This window comes from Larus michahellis, chromosome 5, assembly GCF_964199755.1.
Source record: "Larus michahellis chromosome 5, bLarMic1.1, whole genome shotgun sequence".
Classification (NCBI taxonomy): domain Eukaryota; kingdom Metazoa; phylum Chordata; class Aves; order Charadriiformes; family Laridae; genus Larus; species Larus michahellis.
This window is the reverse complement of record NC_133900.1, coordinates 61,311,010-61,336,276: the sequence shown is the minus strand read 5'-3', so window position 1 is coordinate 61,336,276 and position 25,267 is coordinate 61,311,010. Positions and strand designations below refer to the sequence as shown.

General features: G+C 35.4%; 1 protein-coding gene across 10 annotated transcripts in view; it reads left to right on the top strand.

Annotated features, from left to right (window-relative positions):
- RAB28 (RAB28, member RAS oncogene family) overlaps positions 1–25,267 on the top strand; it is a 67,007-nt gene that overhangs the window by 3,500 nt on the left and 38,240 nt on the right. For 7 of the 10 annotated variants that reach the window (XR_012587057.1, XR_012587060.1, XR_012587058.1 and 4 more), the window contains exons 2-4: positions 4,370–4,466; positions 9,658–9,746; positions 17,575–17,704. Coding sequence is in view for 5 of the 10 variants with exons in the window: in XM_074587608.1 (XP_074443709.1) it covers positions 4,370–4,466; positions 9,658–9,746; positions 17,575–17,704 (316 nt within the window). In the remaining 5 variants the exon portion in view is untranslated. Of the gene's footprint in view, positions 1–3,884; positions 4,044–4,369; positions 4,467–9,657; positions 9,747–17,574; positions 17,705–25,267 lie in introns of all 10 variants that reach the window. The other 3 variants (XR_012587061.1, XM_074587611.1, XM_074587610.1) reach the window with 1 other exon arrangement.

The window sequence follows — 25,267 nt, the reverse complement described above, 5'->3', positions numbered from 1 at the left end:
TATTCATGGGAAGGCAGGTCCTGAAAAATAGGTGTGTGGGAAGAGGAAAGCAGCTGAGGTTCTGTCTTTATGCCATCTGTTGCAACTGGGGCTAAAGTATGGTAGCAGAAACATCCTACCTGTTCCTTCTCCTCTTAACAACAAATGATGAAAATGAAAAAGCAAATGCTTGATCTGGTGTGGGAATTTGCAGGAACTGAAACGTAGGCTGGTATACAGAGTTGTGTCCTGCTTGCTTTAGGATTTTTTAGGATGCCACATTTTTAAGCATTGTGCCAATTCTGGATCTTGTTGTTTCACATGGGCTCCAAAACTTCATCAGTGTTGACAAAAACATGGTTGTCACTGTTCAGTCTTGCAAATGGAAAATTGCATCAAGAGTCCTGTGCAGATTGGCCTAACTTCATAGATGCATATCTAATGTGAAAAGGTCTTGATAATTTTCTCTTTTTCAGTGAACCAAGTTTCATCACTAGTTAGGAGTGGGGTGGAAAGACATCACTTTCAGATGACAGAACTACTTCCTTAGTTTAAAAAATACTTTCCTCCCCACCTTCCCTCCCTTTAAACCTAGACTGTTCTCAGGGACAAATTGTCTGTGTTGGACAGTTATGCGGTTTTATGCTAGTTAAAGCATTTCATTATTTAGCCTAGTGATTCTTTTCATTTTGTCTGCCTTAAAGTCCTTGCCAGTGGGGATAGGACATGACTGAGGGGTGAGTGTTGCTGTGCTTGGAGAATGGCATTGAGGTTCTAGATGTGAGTGAGGGAAGGGATAGGTAAGTGTTGCTTTTTGGGAAGTGGCTTCTCCAAGCCACTGGAGAAGCCACTGGCTGGTAAAGTTGGTATGTGAATGGGAATTCATAGCTTCAAAACTACATGCTTGCATCCCATGCATTTTTGTTTTAGTTTTTCTTTCTTACAACTATGATACTACATTTTGGCATCGGTTTCTGAAAGATTTCTTCTATAGGATTTTACTCAAAGAATTGTCATTGCCAGGGTTTTCTCTACAAGTTTACGTGTTGTCCTGGTGAGTAGTCAGTGTCGGTTAGAGCTGGCTATCATTGCTTGTTCTGTTTGATTTGTCTGCTAGTAATTCATAAATATTTTTTGCTTTTTTTTCTATTTACTCACTATGTAGGTATTTAGGAACAGTTTGTCAGCAGTTTATACTGTGAGTCGTTGACATTGAGAGATAGAAGCAAGAAATTGTCCTGCCTCACCTGTGAGGTTTAATTGCATCTTCATTTGCTTCCAAAAAACCTTCCTAAAATATCCCATTGTGTTTTGCACTTAGATTTATTTATAAAATTACGTACTGTAATTTTTATGTATTATTTTTTACTGCTGTCTTGGTTGCGTACGTATGTTAGAACCCAAAGACTCTGAAAGGAGGGAGTTTGTGACACCAACCTTTGATAGTGTACTGCTATTCAGAACAGCATTTGCTTTGAAGTATGTAAGACAAATGTGTGAACCTGCCAAACTGGGTCTAATGGAAAGACTGCTATGAAAGTTGGTGGCCTGGTTGCCTTAGTACAGATGTGAAGGAACAAAGATTTCTTGATATCATACTATCCTCTGATCTTTAGATTAATGGCTGAAATTTTATGAATGGAGCATAATCTTACTTTAAAAATGGTCACTAATCACTTATTTATTTTTACAACTACAGTTCTACTGAACAGTTATTTAACTTTGGTTACTTTTTACATAGATTGTACTCAACATATCCTTATAGGCAAAACTGTCATGCAGAATCTTTTATGGCAGGCATGGCAGAGCACAATTTTAGGATTGAAGGGAGTATTTGCATTGTAGGGGTACTTGAATATGCATTGATATAAGTTCTCTGTTTACTGTTGTGGAGAAGTTTGAACTGTTGTTCTTAGTATTTTGTGGATAAATGCTTGTTCTGTGAATAGAGTCTAGTCTGGTAATCCAACACCTTTCTTGAGCTTTAGAAAAAAAAATTAAAAAGGAGTTAGTCAATGATTTTCTGCTATAAATTCCTTTGCATTCAAGAGCATGGCAGAGGAAAACTGTTTAAGAGAACTTTGCCGTGCTGTTGATTACTTGCTGCTCTTATTGGTTGGCTGTTAATTGAATGTATGTTGTTTATTTTTACTAACACCCCTAGAAGCCCTCAGGGAATATTGAGTGTCACAGAGTGATAAAGCTAATATTTACTGAGCCCTTAAAACAAGAAGGGAGTGGTTGCTTATTTAATGGGGATCTAAATTAGTGTGTTAGAGAATATAGAATACTATGATATAGTCAGATGATATTATAATCTGTACTCTGGGTACTGGTTACTTTTCCAAAAAGGAGAATTTCAAGGAAAAGACTGTATGGTGTATTCCTGCAATGTTTTTATTCTTATCTGCGTATTTAAGGTCATGACAGATTAAAATTAATGTCTTTGTAATCTTGACGTACTAACTATTGTGATTAAAAGAATTAGTTCTACTGATTTTTTTAGTACTACAGTCTAAAGCTGTGTTGAATTTTATTTTGTGCATGTTGTTGGTATTACTGTCACATATCTGTAGGCAGAAGAACCTTCTCCCAATTTGTCCTCTGTGGTCTTTACCCTTTCCACAGTAATATAAATATCTAAGCCTACTCATGCTATTTCAAGTTTACTTGCTTTTTTTTCCCCATTTATTTATTTATTTTTAATCCTCTCAAGGGTTGAGTTCAATGAAGTACATGAAAATGTTGCCAAAGTCTTCAATTGGTTTTTTTTTTTACTACTTCTTAAACATATCTTCTGATATCAAAATGTCATTTATTATCTATCTGTATATCTATCTATATATAGATAGTGATAGGAATATAAATGTGATATAGAAAAAGGAAAATAGTAAATCTTGTGTTATTTACTTCACAGGAAATTAATAGTTTGAATAAATGTTTGCCTGTTCATACTAGAGCTTTAATACTGGATGGAGCTCTGATGATCATGTTTTAGTGCAAAAAAAAAAAAAGGAAATTACCTTTTCTTTCTGCATACATTTGACATTATGGGCATAATTTAGATCTTTGTTATAACATTCTATTAATAGAACTTGCCTATTCTCATTTTTCATAACTATTGGCATTATTTTGCTATTGCGTTTTTAACTAAATGTGCTCTAACAGCAGTTTCTAATAATCGAATTGTGGCTCATCTCTTCAGGTCTTGACAAATGGAAAGCTGGCAAAAAAATTACTTGCCCATTTTGAGTTTTCTCAGTGGAAGGGTTTTGTGAGGCTGTTAGGCTTTTTTTCCCCCCTATAAATGTAAATGCATATTTAGATTTTTTTTTTTCCCTGCGCTTACTTTGTTATTATATTTTCAGATGTCATGTCAGCAAGAGATTTGTAAGTGCACGCCACTAATTTGATGTAGGATGTATTTTATCTATGTAACATTAATTTTTAATATAGTATTTAAGTTTTTTCCATAATACAAACTTTTGTATTCTTTATATTTGCTCTTCTCTTTTTCTCCTTTCCTTTTTTTTTAATCTTAGATTTTGGGGCTTTTTTTCCTCTTTCTTTCCCTTTTCCTTTTTTTTTTTTTCTTTTTTTGCCTTGTGTGGAGAGCTTAAATTGCTAGTGAAAGAATATAAATGCCTTGTTTCATTACTTTATGTAGGTTAGTTGTGTATCCTTTTAGCAGTATGTAGTAAAAGCTGATTCTTTATTAGGTCAACAGTGTATCTGCTTTCATAAATCCACAAAATATAAATTGAAGAAATAAGTTTCCAAAGTTCTGCTTAAAGGAATGATTCTGCAAATGTACATTCTTAACATTTTAGTTTTTTCTGTGTATGAAAAAGTACTCTTCCTGTCTTAAATTTTGTTATCCCTGATCCTGAAACTTTGATGTACAGTGGCAGGAATCCTGACTCACTTTGGAGCCCCTGTGGGACTGTGCACTGTGCAGATCTCTGTTCCCTCCCAGAAAGTTGGTCTTGGATCATGCTGTTCTGTACCAGGGAAGGACCCTTGTTTTGGAAATAAACGCTTTTTAAAAATAGTAGGCTCTTCAGGTATGTTGAGTGTCACTTAGATTTGTGTCAATTTGAGCGTACTAATGGTACCTCATTCAAATCTGTGTAATATTTTGTAGTATGAATGCCACAGTATCTTAGAAATACAAAGGAAGTATCTGCCTTGATGCTTTTTGCATATAGTAGGCTTTGCCACCTAGTCTTATTATATTGAAGCTGCCTGAAATGCTTGTCAGTCCAAACCCATGAACACTGTCAGCATAGATTGATTTAAAAAATGTTACATGGTATTTCATACTTTTGGTTTAACATCAGGTTTTTTGCTTTTTAAAACGACAACTTAATTTAATATTGTTCTGTTTTAGACATCCTTAGCCATGCGTTTTGCCCAAGAAACATTTGGAAAACAGTATAAACAAACCATAGGACTGGACTTCTTCTTGAAAAGGATAATATTGCCAGGTAAGAGAATAAAAACTAACACTGAAAGGTTGGGCAGAAGTAAGGCTTGTAGAAACAGATTCTTCAAAGTAACTTATACTAAATAAGCTTAGTACAGTGGTTTTTATGGCAAAGTAAATTAGGTTATTCAGAGAAAATTTTGTTAGTATGTTCTTTTCGGGTGATAAAGGGTTGTGTATTTACAGCTTCTATCTTTAAGTAAAACACTGAATTCAAATAAAAGGAATGCTATCTATATTTGTGATTTTTATTATCTCTACTTGGGTGTACTTGCTGTCCACGTGGATAATGTAACATACAACAAAGAAATGGAACTTCAAATATATTCATTGAAAAAGTGCAAGTGTTTTGAAAGAAATAGATTTTTTAAATTTTTTTTTAAATGAAATACACAACTTGTATTTGAGTTGTGTGAGAGAAGCATAATGCAGCTATGGAGTTGCAGTGCTCTAATATGTGAATGCTGTTTTATGCAAGGCAGCATGAAATTGCTGGCATTTAATAGACCACTAAAATTTAGGGTCCCTCGGCACTCATAAAAATACAGTTTGAGCATTCAAGATGTTTCACTTCACGACGGCAAAGAAACTATTTAGATGCCAGTTGCAGCACACTGCATGGAAAACGCAAAAAAAATAATTAAAAGAGAATAGTTGCTGGTAGAAGTTTGTCTCTGAACAATTGGAAGCTTAAAATAAGTCTTTTAATTCATTTGTGGTTGCTCAGTTTCTAAGTATGAAAGTATGTCATTAAATGCAATTTCTTCTAGTTCCAGAAACCAGAAGACGTTAGAAAAAGTATGTGTAATTATTAAAAGTTGTAGTGAGATTTGATAAAGTTGATGCAAGTTCTGTAGTTCTGTCTTTTTCCCTTGTTGAGAGTGCAGAGTGAAACAAACCCAGAAATGAAGCATTTTAGCTATAAACTGAAATTATAAGAAAATATATAAAGTTCTTGAACTTATATTTTGTTAAAATTATATTGCCAATAATTTCTTGATTATGTTTATATATTTTCTTAAGTGAAACAGAATCATCTTTCCAGACTATTTCTGCATTCACTGTTTTGGTTTGGCCATTTTGCTGTACTTTTTTAGTATCTGGTGAGTGATAAAGTACGAAATTTCAGTGCTTATTTCTCCATAAAGTCAACAGAATAATTTTTTTATTGTCCTGCTCATGCCTCTAAAAATACCAGTGTGCATGATACTTAACAGCAGTACTTGCAAGTAGAACGTGTACACAAATCATGTAGTGTGCATGCTGAGAACTTGTATTTTGCAAGTTTTTTTTCCAGCTGTTAAGCATACAAAAGCTATTAGTACGTTACTGGGATTCTAAATATTCTTGTTGAGTAGAAAATTTGGAAAATTATCAACTATTGATTCATTCATGTTTTACTTTCTTCCAGTTTATTTTGTAATAAAATCAGAATGTTGATGAAAATAGCACCAAAACAGCAGCAAAGTCTGTACATGTATTTTTCTCATTTATCACTAAGAAAATAGTAACGTTTGTGGAATGTATTCATGTGCAGGAAGAAGCATTTTTCTGTAGATTGTCTGTGCCTATGTGTGTGTGTTGGTATATATGAATTTCTGTGTTTTATAGGTTAGCTGAACTGGTGGTGGGGAGTGAGAGGGGAGGAAGAGAAGAGGGAGGGAGGTAAAACTTCTAAATACTGGAATGGGAAGCATTACTTAAGTAAGCGGATTTTTCTAATTTCTTGATTAGTTCTGGGTCTGCAGAGCTGCTATGTTTACTTGAAAGGTTAATTCATACTGCTGCACAGGAATTATAATGTGTATATCAGTAGGAAAAAAGCCTCTATTTCTCCTATTTAGTAGGAGAATTGATGAATAACTATGGTTCAGTATTTGAATTTTTTTTTCTTCTTTAAATGTAAGCAAAGATTTCAGAAGTTAAGTTACTGATTTCTAGAATTGCCCAGAAGTTTACATTAGGCCACATTAGAAATGCATTAAAATGCTAAAGCTTGTGAAATAAAGTACTGTTTTTCTGTTTTTTGGCCTTTTTTAAAATAAAAGCTGTATTCATCTCCAGTTGTTTTAGTAACTGATGCAGTTTTGCATTGAAAAAAGTAAACATATGGTAAAACAATATGGTTTAATACAAATAGTAAATCTTTTGCTTAATTTTGAACAATGTGACTTTTAGTGTTCAACTGTTGATAAATTCTCTTCATGCAGTTCGTTCAAAATATTTTTTCAAATGCAAATCAATTTCAGTGTATTTATTGATGCACTGTCTTGTATAGTCTGGATGCAACCACAGTGTAGATTTTTACCGCTTAAATAGCGTATCTGTTAGAGGGTCTGCTGATAGAGATTCTTAAGAGCCATAGTTGAATACTTTAAGGAAGGTTGTGGGTGCAGTCCAGTAAACAGGATTCTTCTGTTAAAAGGATTTTTTTAAGTCGTCAGTGCAAAAAGTGGGCAGACTCTTGTTTTTAGTTCCATCTTGACTGTGCAGCACTTTAAATAAGGTTAACCAGTGCACCAAGTATACTTCTGCAGGATCACTACTGAATCAGCCCAGTGGTCTCAGTACATACAAGGAACAGTCTAGATACATGCACTGTCTTCCCTTAGTTATTTTAACTTCGCACTTGTGTGCATTTTCTGCCGAGTAAAGAAATGCTAGTGCTTTCTTGTTCCTTATCAGTGTATTGCATATTATTTTTATGGGATTCTTCAGTTATTTTTATTGGTATGTTAACCTTTTTTCTAAGAACTGTCTTATTATGCATAGTTTCTTTTTGTTTTGTTGTCGTTCTCCAGTTTGTATGTTCCTCTGAAGTCTATGAAAAAATAGAAGATTTCAAACTCTTTGCAGAAAACTTAACGTGCTACTATCATAGCTGTTAATTAAATATTTGCTAGGCAAATTGTCTGGAGTCTTTCCTTCTGTCGGAATAATCCTAACATCCTTCTTTCTCCCCCAAAATACATCTGACCACAAGACAAGTATTACAAGATCTAATTTAAAAAAGGGAAAATGAAGCATTTTGCACTGGAGATGATCAGCATGAATTTCAGGAATTAGTGAGGTCTTAATTAAGAACCACTTCACCTTAAATGAACATTCCAACCTTTTTTCCCCAGTTTCTTTTTTCTGTTGTTAGTGAAGGAAGGTAAATAATTCACAGTAGTAGATTTTTAAGTTGAACAGTCACCGGTAGACCATTTAATTTTACTTCCTGCATTAAAGTTTCTCAGGTGATTTCATACAGTTATCCAGGTACTAAGCCCAGTAGGCTGTGCATGATTACTACTCCTAGGAGAGAAGATAAAGTTAGAAACTTTTTAAAGCATTTGAACACGAAATTAAGAATCTGAAAATTGTTGAATTTGAAAGTGATAATGTTTATAAAGCTTTTTTTTTCCCAAATAGCTGGCATGGATGACATGGTAAATTTCCAGTAGAATACATACAACCAATTTAGGGGCGGAATACTGCAGCATGGTGAGCTTTTGAGCATGTTTAGTTTGTTTACCCACTGAGGATGCATAGTCATTTCAGACAGCGGATTCACATTTATCTGCAGCAGATGCTTTATGGAAGACTTTCCTGCATTGTTTGCAGTCTTTTATGTTCTAAGCTTTAAAAATAATTAATAGTATATGCACTGTCAAAACAAATAAGCTTTTTATTCTATGAAAAGTTGCCTTTATTGAGCTGGAGTGTTTACGATGTTATCTACTAAGCTCCATGTAGAAATGCTTTATCTTAGTATTAGATAAAACTCAGTGTACTTTAAAAGTACTGTGAATAGATTGTCTCACATTCATCTCTATATATTTGACACCAGAGTAACAGTTGAGGAAATCTGTGCTTTTAACTAGATTAAAGCAAGATGCATCATAAAAATATGAAGTGGTATATTTAATACCACGAGTAGCATCTATTCAGCTATATAGTTCTAATTTGCTGTTAATATTCACTGAGCACTGGGATATATTTCCATGGAGCACACTCAAGTGCATAACTAATGTGAGCATGTTAGTTATAAATTGATGGCTGAGTAGATTACATTGTGTAAAATAAGGTTGTTAATAACATAAAATAGTTTGATTTTGTTGTGATGTTTTTAATCTAGGAATAAAATTAATAGGCATTTATGAATATGTGTGAATAAATTATTATTTACATGCAAGTCATGTGAGTTGTATGTAGATGTGAAAAATCCTCATCAGACCTTACTGTATTACAGTTTGGTGCTTCCAGATAATGAGTACAGTTCTGAAAACAGTTGTCACCATGCAAAATGAGGCAAATTATACTTTAATATGTTTGTATGCATGTGGTGACATGCATTGCTGCATGTGTATGTTTAGTCTGTGGGTTTCTGAGTTGTTAGCTCACAGAGTATGTGTGTGTGACTTGTAGGATGGTAAATACTGATTTTTTTTTTTGTTACTTTGTTTTTGAAAACCTGTTAACAGTTTCAACACAGCCTAAAGACTGTTCAGAGTAGAAAGGAAGGTCTATTTTGGTGTAGATTCTTAAAAAATGAAATTATGTAAATCATGTCCAGTTTAGTTCCCTGCTTTTGGGGTGGTGGATGGAGGAAATAATCATAGTTTGCATCCTCAACTTAGATGTGTGTCAGTATTTCCATTTTTTAATCTGTCAACTATCTAATTGTTTAACTGTATAGTACTAAGAGCGTCACTACCGAAACATAGCTACTGTGAACATTTTCCGCACTTCTAGATTTGTAAAGAAAATTTGGAGGGGAGTTAAGGGACACAGAGTATGAAATAATGTGGTTAAGTTGGCATTAATTGCATTACATCTCAACTCCAAGTACCATGCTATAGAACTTTCTCTGTAGTTTTACATGTTTCTTCAGTGAAATATGTTATATAATTTCTAGTCAGGAATGTTATATTTTATGCAATCCAACTCTTTTCTGTTAATGTTAAATATGTTAATATTTAGCTATAGTTTTACTGTATCTTAATGACTTAGCTGGACGCAAGTGACTCTTTTCCAAATGATACAGTCATCTTTGTGTTGAACTTTAGTTACTATTTATTGTATACTTGTAAAAAGCTATTGCTGTTGATGTGCTAGAGCTGTATTGCCTGCTGTGATAATATATCTTTAATTTTATTTGCATCTATATTTTCCAGGTTACACAATATCCGTATCATTTTCTTTTTCAGGAAATTTGAATGTTACTCTTCAAGTGTGGGATGTAGGGGGGCAAACGATAGGAGGCAAAATGCTGGATAAATATATTTATGGAGCTCAGGTACAGTATAAATGATGATAATTGTACCTATAGTAATTATATAAAATTCACTGAAACTTTGTTCTTAAAATTATATGTATCTTACAGGTTGTTGTTTTGTAGATCTCAAAAATGTTGAATCTCTGCTTAACCTAAACTTCATTGATATTAATATGCAAGTCTAATTATGGAATGCAGTTAATTTTTTAGGGCTGCCTTAAAAAGCAAAGCAAGGGTGCACATTGTTAGATCTGAATAACTCTCAAGAACAGATGTATGTTTTCATGCTTTGTGTCTTGAGTTAAGAAAAGCAATCACAGTAAATAGTAAAGGCTATTTGGATATCCACATGGTAGATATAGTGGCTGCTTTTAGAACAGATGCCTCCTGGGGGGAAAAAGTAGAAGGAGGAAATTAAGAGCAGTCCTACACCATTAAACTCATATATGCAACTGGGGTTATAAGAGGGCAAACAAAAGGAGGCAACCAGGTAGCTAAATATTTTTGCAGAGCTCCTATCCAATGAAAATTAATTTTATCTTGAGGTAGACTATGCAACTTAAAGTGAATGGAGGGTTAAGTAAGAGCTAAATATTATAACAGTATCTTGAGTTATGAGATGATTTAGGAGGATGTACCATATGCCAAACTTCTTAACGTGAGTGATCCTAAAATGTGCTCTGTTCTTTAATTTGGAGTCTGTAATGAGAGCAATAGGCATAACATATTTATTATAAAATGTTATATTTATATGAAAATAAAACAAATGCACCTATTTTTCCCCCAATACTTTAAGCAATAGGAATATGGAATCCTAAAACTTTTATTGGACAGAAACAATGTAATAATAAGTATAGCACAGGAATGCCTAATTGAGGAGATTAGGATTTATTAGTTAATAGGATAAATCCTAAACTTGTCAATTTAACATTTTGTCACTTTCAAAAACATGTCTAAATATTTTTAGCTGTTGCATCTGTTTTATAGCATTTTCTTATTTTATAATAAAAAACATTTTGCTGCCATGTTAAAGATCTACCAAGCAATAGGAGAAAGTGGCTTCCATGACGGAGGGAATTTGATTAATCACAAATTGTTGCCATATGCCCAAAGTAAACTCAATGAAGGAAATAAAAGGCTATTAAGTTTTTCTGTATTGAATTTGGTGATAAACTTAGGAGTTTCTTATCAGCAATAGCAGGTCAAAAAGTTAATACCAATGACCCAAAGAAGTGAAAAAATTGATGTCAGTAAGCCTAAAGTTACAAAAGTTCGATTTTTAGTCGTTCTGAGCACATAACAGAAAAACTCCTACATCCAATCTCCTCTCCTTTAATCCTCCCCCAATCCTCATTGTAACCCTAATTTTTTTAATGAACTAACGGCTGTTCTCTCTCCCATTGTTGGCATATATTGTCAATGTCTATGATAGGCTTCTTAGCATCAAAGCTGACTTGTAAGACACTTTTCTATTAGCTTTGTAACAGCACCTGTTAAAGACACATAAAACTACCTTTATTTTCATCTATTCATGAAACGCCGTGAGTAATTCGTAAAGGCACTGCTTACAGCTTGTTTCTAGGCAGAAGCTTATTTCATGTTGAACATCTGTAACTTTGCAGAAGAAAAAGAGGAAAGATAAAGTAGAACAATTGGGAGTATTTAGAAAGAAAAATCCTTTTAAGTATAAAAATTCCTGTGAACGGACAGCAAAGCAGCAAGAAAGTAACTGGGAAGAGGCAGCAAGAAGGAATTAGCAAGGGTAAATTGTGTCCAGCCAACTTGATTGCCTTCTGTGGTTAGATGATTGGCTCTGTGGAGAGAGGAGTAGTGGATGTTGTTTACCTTGACTTCAGCAAGGCCTTTGACATAATCTCCTATAATATTAATTCAGACAAAATGTAGAGATGGATGGGTGGATGTAGACTGGATGGGTGGATGGTAAGGTGACTGAAAAACTGAATGGACAACTGTACTTAAAGGGAGATGGTCCATAGATCAATGTCTTACTAGTGCCTGGTTATAAGTCGTATTCCTTAGGGATTGGTACAGAGGTCATGTTTTTTTGTACAAAGAACATACATTTTTCTGTACATTGTACATTCTTTGTACAATGGAACAAAACATTGCTTGTGAGTTTGCAAATGATACCAAATCGGGGAGGAATGGTCAATATGCTGGAGGTGCTATTGAGAGAGACCATGATCAACTGAAGGAATGGACCAACAGAAACCTTGTGAAATTCACTGAAGACAGATGCCAAGTCCTGCACCTGGGATGGAATAACCTTATGCAGGCTGGGAATCAACTGGAGAGCATCCAGCAAGGGGCCGTGAAGCTATTTAAAGTACCGAAGCATCTCTTCTATGAGGAAAGGCTGAAGGAGCTGGGACTGTTCAACCTGGAGAAGAGAAGGCTCAGAGGGTTCTTATCAATGTATGTAAATACCTGAAGGGAGGGTGCAAAGATGACTGAGCCAGGCTCTTTTCAGTGGTGCCCAGTGACAGGACAAGAGGCAATAGGCACAAACTGAAACACGGGAGATTCCCTCTGAACGTGAGGAAGCACTTTTTCACTGAGACCAAACGCTGGTTGTGGAGTCTCCATCCTTGGTGGTACTCAGAAGCCATCTGGACATGGTCCTGGGCAGCCAGCTGTAGGTGATGCTCCTTGAATGGTCCTTGTGTTGGACCAAACGACCTCTAGAGGTCCCTTCCAACCTCAGTCATTCTGTGAAATGGCTTTGGAGAAAAGAAGGTGGAGGTCCTACTGGAAAAAATAACAGTTGAATTGTGAGTCGGCAAGGCACCCTTGCAACAGTAAAAGCTACTGGGCTTGCATTAGTAAGAATGAAGTAGGCAAATCAAAGAAAGTGATTAGCATTCTCTCTGACATTTTTGAGGCTACATTTAGAGTCCTGTGTTCAGTTTTGGGTTCTCCAATGCAAGAAAGTTTTTAAAATATTGGCGCAATTCTAGCAAAGGTTGCTACAAAAGAAGCATGTGTAGCTATGCTGCGTTGCACTTGGTGGCATGTGTGGTGCAACTGGGATTTTAAACATCTTGTTTGTAAAGTACAAAAGGTTATCTTAATAGCAAATCTGCAGTTCACTTGATCTCGATTGAAATTTGATGAGGATACCAGGGTAAGTGAATGGAGCATCCATCTCTACTTTGCTGCAAACTTTGCCACTGGGGGTTTCCTTTTCTTTGAATGAGAGCTTAATCAAATCTCTAGGATAGATCTTTTGATTAAGTTACTGTTAAGGTGCCATTTTTTGACCAAGGTCCCTGATTTCTTGTGCCATGTTTTAAAATAGGAGTGCCAGATTTGAGGATCAGAACCTACTTAATTTGCTTGTGTGGTTGCAGTTGGAGAAATGGCAGTTCACTTGCTGTCTTGAAGCAGTTGCTTTTTTTTCTTTTTTTTTCTTCTTTGTCTCATCTGGAATAATATAGTTGAGGCTTCCCATCTTGGTAGCTGAATTTCACTGATGGGTCAGAAGAACGCTGCAGGCTGGGGTGAAAAAGAGCTTTTTGATCTTCATAAATGAAAGGTGCTAATGAAAAGCTTTCTGTCAGTGTTGATTAAAACTGACACATGTATCTCAGAATTGAGAGAGGCTAAGAGTAATCAGATAGTCAGTTACAACTGCTGATCTGACAGACAGTGGCTCATTCAATTATGGCAACTCAACTGCATGTATTTGAGTGACCGTATCCTCAGTATTAGGACAACAGTGGTTAAGTGTATGTAGACTGTAAACTGTTTTCACCTGTAAAAATAGCATTTCTGCAGATGTGCAAGATATCATAATGAAGTTACTCTTTGCTAAACTGAATATTCTGCGACTAGAAAAAAAAACTTTACAATTTTGGTTTGACGTTTCATGAATATTAATGAAAATTTGAAAGTTAATTTATTCCTTCAAATTAAAGTCAGTCATAGGTTGAGGGCAGCTGAGGATAAACCTGAAGAAGAAAACATATGGTTTTAATTAGTGTTTTCTGTAGCTTTCCTTTATTGTGACAAATCTTGACACAAACTTGACACCTTCTAAATGTTGATTGTCTTGTGTGAGTATATTGCCTGGTTATAACACTTCCATAATAGCAGTTCTGCTGCTGTTTGCATGGTAAATATTTCAGAACCGCTCCCATCTCTTACCTGCAATTGCTGCCCCTGTCCACATATCTAGTCTAAAGTATCTTTAAGAGCTGTCATATGCTACCTCATAAATTGGCTTGTTAATAGAATAAAAGTACTGCAGACTCTGCCTTCTCCAGAGACCAGCAAATCATTTCTGTAGTATTCTCAGTTTCCAGTGACCTATTTTTGAAAATACTCTATAACTTCAAAACAAAAAGCACTCACATATGCACTAATGTAAGCAAAAAAAGTAAGCACTCAGTAGAGTGCAATTATGCAAGCAGGGACTATTTGCCATGTTCCTGGAGACTAGAGAATTTACGTGCTGTTCTCAGCATGTTGTCCTCCATATGTTTCAAGCCTTTTTCATGGCAGAGAAATGTGCTAATTTTGTGTAAAAAGGCCAGTGTTAATTTTCCACCTTAATGCGCTCATGCATAATAGGGAAAGAACAGCTTTTATGCTATTTACGCATTATGTACTCCATATACTGTAAGTTTGTGGAAAATATGATGTATTTTTGTGAAAGCAATGATAGGAATTCTATGTTAAATAAAAAAAGGTGAAATAAATTTTAGCTATGGGGTTATGACTAGTCCTTCAGTAATTATCTATATCATACCAAGTTGCTTATAGAGTGCTGCTGGATGCCATGCTGCTTTTCTTTTTTTTTTTTTTTTTTTTCATCTCTAAGATATTATACCTGCCGTCTTTGTTTCTTAAGTATAGTAAATATTGACAAGATTAAAAAGAAGAATGGTTAAGAAAAGAATATTCTTTAAAGGCAATGTTTAGTTCGTGGAGAAGGGGACCAAATGGAAGTTAGGTGAGCTCTAGCTGCAAACTTTGTTCAGTGTTTTCTTTCACAGTAAATCTACCATGAATACTCTTTCTTCCAAAGGTGTAGGTAGGCTGCAGTTGGCAAGAGGACATGTAGCAGGGTAGCATTTTGATGAAGAATGTTAGAAGCAGAGTTGGCCAACTTTAAATGCTCAGAGTCTATTAACTTTTTCTTACATCTAAGTCTGATTAAACTCTTCAGTGCTGAAGATGGTTTGCGTAGTCTGCTCTGCTTTTTTGCAAGCTGGTGAAAGAAATGTGGCATATCCACTTTCTCATTTAAAACTTTCAGCCTTATGTCTGTCTGTTTTTTTTAACCTTTACAATACCTGTCCTTCAGCCTCAGTTTCTTCTTTTCCACTGATCATTCCACTAACATCAGTATGTCCTTCCTAGAGCAAGGCTTGTTTTATGAAAGACAAATACAAAAACACACAGGCATTTGGGTAGTTATAAAAATAGTCATGAGCAGTTAACTGAGATGCAAGATATTAAAGAATAAATTGTACAAAAATTGGAAGAGGGAAGTTGATATTTAATATTAGATTTTATTAGTAAAGTAAAGGAGGAAAGATAGCAAGGGAAAAGATGTGTGTCATAACTTAATTTCCTTGAAGGTACTGATGAAGGCTGCTCCTCAGAAATTAATAGCAGCCATGTAAATGTAAGGAACAAGAACTCATTTTTGCCAAGGAGTTGATGGAATTGAAGGAAAAGAGATAGATTTTTATGCTGTCATAAGGAAATAGGATTTGAAGGTATCTCAGTAGGATCTGTTGCCCTTTTCCAAAGCTATACCTGTATGATGTCTTATTTCATTTTTATCAACCTTCAGAAATCTTCCAGTGTTGGGGTGTCTGCTGTCCCTGAAGGTTGTGTATTTCAGAATTTCACTATTATTGTCTACAGGTTTTTTTTCTAGTATGTACTCTTGCTATAATCTTGCTGTGAGTTAAACCTATTGCTACGTGATCTGATCACAGAATTGTAAGAAAGTTCAGGGTGGAAGGGATCACAGGAGGTCTCTAGTCAAACCTCCTGCTCAAAGTAGGGTCTGCTGTGAAATGGGATGAGGTTGCTCAAGGCTTTATCCAGTTTCTTCTTGTAAACCTCTAAGGATGGAGGCTGAGCAACCTCTTTGGGCAATCTATTCCACTGCTTGAATCTCCTCACGGTGAAAAAACTTTTCCTTATATCTAGTTTTAATTTCTCTTGTACCAACTTGTGCCTGTTGTATGGCATCCTCCTGTCATACACTACTGTGAAGAGCCTGGCTCCATGTCCTTCATAGCTTCCTCGTGTATTAGAACGCTGCTTTTACATCCTCCCAGGGCCACCTCCTCTCCATGCTGAAGAATTCTGGTTCCCTCGGTTTTTCCTCATAGGTCAAGTGCACCACACTGATCATCTTGGTGGCCCTCTGCTGAATTTACTCCAGTTTACTGATGTCTCGAGGGGCCTAAGACTGGGTGTATTTACTTTAGATATGATTTAACAAGTGCTGAGTGGAAGGCAATAGATCCCTTGATCTAGTGGCTGTGATCCTATTGTATAGAACTTGTTACAAAACCAGGTGTTTCCTATTGTGCAGTAGGTTATTGCTTCCTTTCAACTTGTCATGGTACTTATTGAATTGCATCCTATTATTTTTAGATTGTTTCTCATCATATAATCTAAACGCTCCTCAGATAATCTTATGGTTTCTACCAGTTTGTTGTCATCTGTGACATTAATTTAATAAGCATGCATTTTGTTTTATAATCTAAGACACTCCTTATGAAACTATCAAGTAAAGCTGGGCCCAGACAAATGCCTGGAAAATTTGACTTGAAAAAAGTCTTTTCTATTGACAGTGGGTCATTGAACCAGCTAATTTTGTATGCATTGTATTTGTATTGCATGTATTCTATTTTTTAGCATATTTGTGAAAATTTCATGTGCCGTTTTAGGGATTTTTTTTTTTTTCAGATGTGAATGACATGAGAACAAGTGCAACAGAAGCCAATTCTGACTCTATTCCTTATTTGCAAGATACTTTATTAGGGTGTAGTGAAAAGCAGGGGCAGAAGGCTCAATAATGAGAGGAAAGTGATTTATGAGAACTGATCTTAGAACTATGGAGGGGAGAAGTTGGACACTTAGACTATTAATGGGCCGTGCTTCACAACATTGAATATTAGCTCTGAGGAATCCTCAGTTATGTCTGTTTTGAGTACTTGTTACTTTAGCCTGGCACAAAACCTCTGAAATGCATGGGAATCCCTTCTTTTTGACTTTTGACCATGTTTTTAGTTTCTTCTTTGAAAGTTTAAACCCTGCCAGTACTTCTTGCTTCTCTTCTACAACAGTGGAGGAAGGGATCTGGCCTTTCTTCCCAAAGGAGAGCAGAGACACAACAGTGTGGCAATGTGCAGAAACGTAATTGGACTGCCTTTATCTTAATTTTTTTCAAAAGGGGAACAGTGAAATTACAAATAATATTAGCTAAAATAAGAGTCCTTCTCCAGTGTGGTTCTTATCTTACTATTACTGTGAAGTGCTTTTTGGGTTTTTTGTAAAGCATATGGAGTTTGGAATATTTCTAATATAACTAATTGTACTCTTTACTGAATTGCCATTTTTTTTTCTGCCCTTGTAGTTCAGTTAACGTCTGAATTTGGAACACAAGGAATGTGGGAGAAATACTGTAACAAAATGTTTTTATTACAGAAGCTTATGATTGGTTTGATTATTCCTCAAAAGAGACAATGCTGTTATTTGTTAATGCTTTTATGATAATAATATTTTAGGCTGATGCAAATTTTACCATGTTCAAATATTTTTATAACCTTTAACATTTTAAATGTATCTTCTTATTTAGGGTATTCTCCTGGTTTATGATATTACCAATGGTCAGAGCTTTGAAAATTTAGAAGACTGGTATAATGCGGTAAAAAAAGTGAATGAAGAATCAGAAACGCAGCCACTTGTGGCATTGGTTGGAAACAAAAGTAAGTTATTCATACTTAAATATTAATTGAAATACTCTGGATGTTGCTCTCTATTGAAGATATGGCACAGGGCATAATCTTTAGTAAAATGAAACTAAATACTGTCTTGTGTGTTGTTGCCGCGTACGGATGACATATTTGGCCGTACCTCAGGATTCTGGTTCTGGGAAGTTAGGTTGAGGGACTTGCTGCAGCATGCCTTGCCTAGCCTGCAGCCGCTCTGCCTGTGTTTTCTTTACTGGGAGAGCAGCAGACAGGAATAAGAGATCTCTCTCACCCATGTTTGATAGGGCTTCAGGATATAGCCATGGCATGCATCTAGAATGGAGAACTGGGAAGCATTCCTGGATCTAATAACAGGTATATTTCATGGTTCTGTATTTCAAGAGACTGCTAACTTAAGTACTGGTCTGCGTTATTTAAAATAACTACACTACGCACTAGACATAATATTTATGACTTGCTTATTAGGCTTTTTTTGCGTGCTATCTGTAGTTTTGCATATGAGGTTACTTATTTCCTTTTCTGGGATTTTTTTAACCTGTCCTCTTCTTGATCGCGTAAGTATGATATAATGGTTTTGTCCTGACCACCAAAATATGCTACTTTACATAACCATCACCTAGTTAGTTTCCTAATTAGATGGAGTCCAAATTCCCCCATTTCCAGCTAAGAAATCTTACAGAAACATCCGTATTAACATATCTGAGACCTTGATCCTGGCTCTCTTACCCTTTTTCTAGTTGAAGATGATAAAAGCAACTTAAATCAATTTTAGAAACAAAGTGGTGGAAACAGATACAGATTTTTTTTAACAATGTAAACATGTTTTTTTGAACAACAAAAAACAGATTTGTTTGGGTTTTTTTTGACTTTCCAAGTAATTAGTGTCCATATTGCAATATCCATATCAGGAACAAACTCAAAGAAAGACCTCATCTAGCAAGTTAACCTTGTTTAAAAGCATTTGAAAACAATGTAGAAACAACACTTTCATTCAGAACCACTAACAGTAGTGTTACTACTGTGATGCTGTAACATTTTATGATATTAATTATGAAAGACTGCTTATTTTCTGGGAAGAAAACAGAAGCTCTTAGAGTTACAATATATAAATAGCACTTCTGAAAGTATAACATAGACAGTGTTGTACTCTAGCAGACTAGAGTCAATAATACAGATTCTGTTGAAATTCAAAGGAAAAATATTTTTCACTGATTTATATTTTGACCCGAAATTGGATTTCCTAGCTGGAGTTCTGCAAATCATATGGAGTATTTACAGTAAGATACACTGTAACGTAGGATAAATAATATTCTTTTGCTGGAAAGACACCATGGAGGTAGAAAATCTGATACTGGTTTACATTTGAAGGAGTTGTATCTGTGTTATATACCTTAAGTATATACATTTTTTTTTTGTACACATGCCTGCTATTCTTTGAAATCCAAGTATTTCCTTGGGAGCATCTGCAAATAGAATATGGTATCATAGAATGGCTTGTGTTGGAAGGGACCTTAAAGATCCTCTAGTTCCAATCCCTCTGCCAGGGGCAGGCGACACCTTCCACTAGACCAGATTACTGAAAGCCCCATCCAAACTGACTTTGACTTATGCCTCCAGGGGGTACTGTGAGGTTTAATAGGTGAATTTCCAGATAAAGGCTGACACTGACTGGTGAAAGGCTGACACTGTCACTATTTATGAAAATAGCAGGTGAAGGAACAACATGCGTGCTACCTTGTTTTCCTTCAGTAGCTGTGTATAAAGAAAAAAAAGCAAACTATTGCTTTCATATGATCTTTGTTACTGCATATGTTGAGCACGCAGGGCATGCTGCTTACAGAGGTAATTTTTTTTTCTTTATTTTTGTTTCAGTATGATAAAAATTAAGCTTTTAGAAGTGTATAGCTTTTCTGAATTCTGTAAAAGGAGAAGAATATCTAGGAGGGCTTCCACCTCAGTATTTTAATGGCCTGTGAGAGGTCAGGCTCCTGTTGTTACATAAATAGAAAACAAGGTGTTTTATAGAAGTGTGGTGTTGACTTGCATATTGTGAAAGGACAAAGCTACCAGTATTAACAAGGTCTTCAGTTGGAATCACTGCGTTCAGAATAGCTCAACTTCTTTGCTCAATGATAAGACACTCGTACACAATGCAAGAGCAATAATAGGTTTAAAACCAAGCAAAGCCATTTGATGTATTGATGAACTTATTTGACCTCATGCATCATACAGGAGACATACTTTTAGTCATTAGTATCTGCCTCAGGATTGTACTTGGTTCTTAGGTTATACATGTCTTTTAGGAAAATATCCAGGTATGCTTACTTAAAGACTAGTAAAGCCTATATCCACAGGGAAGTTATTCTAACACCTTTGTTTCTGATAAAAGTTTTCAAAAATTGCCAAGAATGCAGTTATTTTCATTCATAGGAACTGGAAAGCAGTGGGCCACTATTAGATAACTAGATAAGAATTTGGAAGCCCAGCTGAAACCATCAGCCTAAATTTAGTGCTGCTATTTTAAGTATACGTAGCTTGGGTTTAGGCTCTCATTTGACTCTTTTCACTTACTGATACTGTCTGAAAGAAATGCGTATTTTTCCATTTTGGGGTTAATACACCTGGTATCTCTGATGTAGTGCTTCAGAAACAGGAATAAAGCTATAATTTAAAAAAAAAAAAAAGGAAGAAAACAATGAAAAATATTTTTCTTCACAATGAAATACAGAAAACTGTACAGAAGAATCCTATTACATGAAAATAATTTCCTTAGGTAATTTTGTCATTGAAAGCAAATTACTTCAGGTATAACAGTATGTGGTGCATAATTGTGTACTAGCTGTTAAATTGTCTGTAAAACTTCATGATTTGTCAGTGGTTTTTTGTACCAATTTGTAGTCATTCTGTTAAATGTGTTAAGTTTGCAGGAATTTCTTCAGTATTCCACCAAACTTGAAGAAATTGTTCAGTGCTGATCTAAATGAACTAGTGCCAGTTTTGACTATTCTATTTTATTGCACATTGCAGTAGATTAGAAGCATGAACACAGTAAGCTACTCTCTGTGTCTTTAAAGCATGATAATTAACATCAGAGTGGTGGCAATTTATTGAAATGTCCTGTTATGATTGTAAGAGATTGATTTACTCATGGAACATTGGACAGGTAATTTCTGCATACAAAGCTCCAATCATTCTCCAGTCTTTCACCCATCAGAAATCTATTTGAAAATAATAGAGTAGCATGAATTGAGATCTCCTAAATTCTGGACCTCCTCCACCCTTCTTTTATCTTCCACCCCCTCTTTTTTTTTTTTTCTTTTCTTCAGTATTATCTAAAATGAAGGGCTGTTATTGCGCACTAATTTATTAAAAATAATTGGGGGAACAAGAGCTTGAGAGATGCAGTCCTCCTTTGTGAAAGCGGTACTTTATTTAAGATGACAGTCTTCCTCCTGTGTGCTTACTTCTATTTTCCATTCTGTCTTCCTTCCCATACCTTTATTTCCGTAGCCTGACCTGCCCATTTGGTCACAGAGTAGAAAACTGATTTGAGTCAAGACCTTACCTAGACCTGCTTCCTGCGCTTATGTCCGATTATTGGTTAATTCTCTGTCTGTCCGTAGATTTCTCTCTGTGTTTTTAGTAAACAACAAAAGGAATTATAAAAATTAATGTAGAATTTTTCTTTTTCATATTAACTGTAAGTCATAATATCTTAACAATACTAAAATTTACAGTTTACATTGAATCTTAGATTTAATTTTCCTTGTAACTACTTTACGGTATTTTAGTCTTATTTAGTAAAAGTATATTTGAAATGTGCTTATTTCTGTGTTGCTTATACCACTTCATTTGCACCAGAAAAAAGGGAGTAAACAGTATTGTTGTGATTAACAATGTTTTTGAGTTTTAATGCAGTAACTTAAAACTTTTGTAGATATGTTGCTGTCAAATACTTTGACTTATAGGATAAATTGAACTATAGTTATCAAGTGAATTGATTGGGTTTTGTGCACTTAGCATCTTTACTTAAATTTGGTATTGACAAAGTTCAGTAATTGCATTGGATCTTTTAGTCGTTAGTGTGAATTAGAGAGATTTTACTGTGTTTTGTATGACTGATGTGTTTCTTTCCTTTTTGCCTTGACTACTTTATATATTTTTCTCTGCACTAATCTATGAGCAGACTCCTCAAGTGTCGTACCAACATTTTCAGTGGGTATATTGTAAACAAAAATTAACCCGTGGGAGCTACACTCATTTTGATTTATAGCTACCAAGATGGTCTTAGGGCAGTGGTTATCTGTAGCTTAGATAGGCTGTAGGAATTATCAGGTACCAGTGTATAGTGGATGGATGAATGATTTCTATTCTTAGAGATATTAACCAGATCCACTCCTCAATAAAGACTAATAACTCAGATTTTTAAACAGTCTTCATGACAGATGAGGGCACAGAGGAGAATGCATCAACACTAATTAAGAATGTTGACCGTTTGTTCGTCTTAGCCATGATTAATTGATCTTGGAGTGCTATCTCTGAACAGGAAGTGATATGTTGTTACACTGGGAAGTTTAAAGGTTACATTTTAGTGTACCCTTTAACTTGCATTTACATACAACGTAAAATGTTTTTACCTATCTTATCTGAGCGCAGAAAGAAACATTTTTCAGCCCAGATACAAATGAATGTTTGGTGTACTGTGTACTAATGTGAATCTGGCTGGTAACAGGACATACCCTGTCTGCTTTTGGACTCTGTTACTGCCTTAACAGGCTTAGTCTCCCCAGTTGTACTCAGTAAATGTCTTCATTAATACTCATTTTAAGATTCTGGCTTACTAAAAACCAGAACTATGCATTCATTCTCTTGTCCGTCCCAACCTCCTCCAGCTGTTTTCTCTTCTTGTTTCCTGTGGGCTTGCACTTGTTAGGTCTTTCACCTGAAATTAAGACAAGTGTTGAGCAGCAAATGCAAAGACCCCTGTTCTTTTGAGTCTTGTGCCTGATTAAACTAAAGTTCCTGTATGCTGGACAGCAGGTCCAGTCACCTGAGCCTCCACGCGCTCCTGGGATTGGAGGGTAAACTACTTACATGTAGAGACTTCTTAAAAAGAAAACCTTGTCCTGTGCTACGGTCAATTTACCAACTCATTTGAATAAATGTAGAATGCTACCCTGTTTTAAAATATGTATAGAATGTTTGTCTCAGCAAACTTGTAAGATTAATAGAAAATTGCAGTCTTATGAATTTGTTTGTTTCAATGGTTGGGTAACTTTTTTTAAATTAATTTCATTAATTTCTTGTTAAAAATAATGAAAGGGAAAGTCACAGGTGAAAACAATCTTTTATTCACCATAATAATATATTTCCAACCCAGTGTCTGAATGTGCTCTGTATTACTTTAGGGATGGGAGCAATCCAGAAACACACGCATTTTTGAGTGATAAAATTACCTTGCTTGAGAAAGCATCTGTCTTGTGAGATTTTGATCCTAAATCATGCTTGGCGTTACAATAGTGCTGGCTACCATCACTGCTGAGATGATCTATTTAGTTATGTCTGTTAAGTTGCCATGTGGGCAAGTCTAATGAACTGTGATATATGCCACACAGAGGTACTTAAATGGAGCCTGAGCCTCAAGTGTGGTTCTTTAGAAAGTAGCTGATCTTACAGAAAATTTTACAAAACAAAAGAAAGAAGGTTTGTTGCTGTTGTGTAGTATTTCCTTAGACATATTCCATTGGCTGGGAAGGGAAAACACCTGGCATGGTAGATTGCAAGGATCTGTGCATACATACTCCATTCTGGCCCCAATCTCCATGTAATACACTGTCATAAATGTATCTCTTCCGTCTGATTGCAAATCAGCCCATGTTTTACTTGGACCCTTCTTTTAGAATCCTTCATAAAGTGATCTCTTGGGTGGAAAGTGACAGTGGACAGAGCAGTTGCTAAATAAGCTGGTTAAAGGCAGATTTTTAGACTTCTTTACTTTCTTCCAGGGCTGCAGCCGTTACTGGAGCAGGACAGATTTTGATGGTGGCTCTCAAAAGCCAAGTGGCCTGTGCCAGAGTACTAACAGAGTGGAAAGGGGAAATCTTTTCTGTCATGCTGCTCAAAAGATAATTAATGATCATTATCATAATTTTCTGCCCTGCCTGTCTTAAGACCAGTTTCTGATGTTCAACACAGATAGGATTAACTAGTAGCGAGTTTGCTTTTTGATTTGTGTTCTGCCACAGTATGGGATTCGGTACAGGGTTGAAGTTGAATAACATGTACCTCTTGCCCGCAGAAGATATATTACTGTTATACCATGCGTTTGAGATTTGTACAGCTAGACAGAGCCCTGATATAAACAGGTGCCATTCTATGAAAATCAATGCATTTTCATTCATTTGAACCAGGACAGATTAGATATTGTACGAAGTGTTTGCTGAAATTAATGTTTTCTCATTTGGATCATATGGTGCTTTAACAAGAAAGTGAAGGTAGTCATGAACTAGTCCAACTGATAGACTGTTCTTATGTTACGCTTTTTTTATTTTAGTGAGAGTGAATAACTTGATTTCTTCTTCCTGCACTTAAAATCTTGAGGCTGCACTTCAGCTTTTTTTTTGTGCACGTATGTTTTGCCTGCTACGACCAACCAAGACACGGTAGAATACTGTTAGTGTAGTTGAAACTCATACGCCAGTGTGACAGAAGTGCTGGTAAATAATATATTCTCATTCATTAACAGTTATACTTAAATTCAGAAAAATCTTTAAAGGATGTAATTGAAAAATGGAAGTAGAAGCAAACTGTTTAAATACAAAGGTTAGAACAGTATATGTATCCTATTTTTATAATAATACACAAATGAAATGCTGAGAGATCTCTTACTGTTTCCATGGATTTTGTCTGTAGTTTATTTAGCAATGTAGACATACGTCTAATAAAAAAGATGCTGCATAAACCATAGTCCAGGCTGAATGTGCTTCTGTTTTTGGTTTAGGTAGAAATGTTTTTTCTGGCTGCGTCCTTCATACTTAGGTCTTCTTACAACAAATGGAAAGCCCTTAATTGTACCTAAGGGAATAGTTAATCTACAGTGGACATATGGTGGACAAAAGCTGAGTCTAGTAAATGAAAAAATTATAAACAGAAAATGTGTGAATGTCTGCACAGTCTGAGAGTCATGGGAGATACTGTATTGTTGGGTTGTAGCTTATTTTGAGTTAATTTGCAATTCTTTTCTATTAGTATATTAATGGAAGTCAGTGCAGCATAAAATACGTAGTTTTAAAACCCAATCAATTTAGTATCTATTTTATTGGATTGAATAAAATACCTGTTTTTTAGACAGGACAGAATTTCTTTTCTTTGCAAGTTGCCCTGCTCCCACCTTTGCCATATGACATAAATGCATTTTGATTTCATTAGTGGAGCGAAGCTCTCTGAAATTTTTAAAAGTTATAAGATTTGATTGGGGACAGTTAATCAGTGTTAACCCTGAGCAGCTCTTGGGCTTTATGGATTCAAGCATTATATGTGGTTGCACTGCTCCAGCAA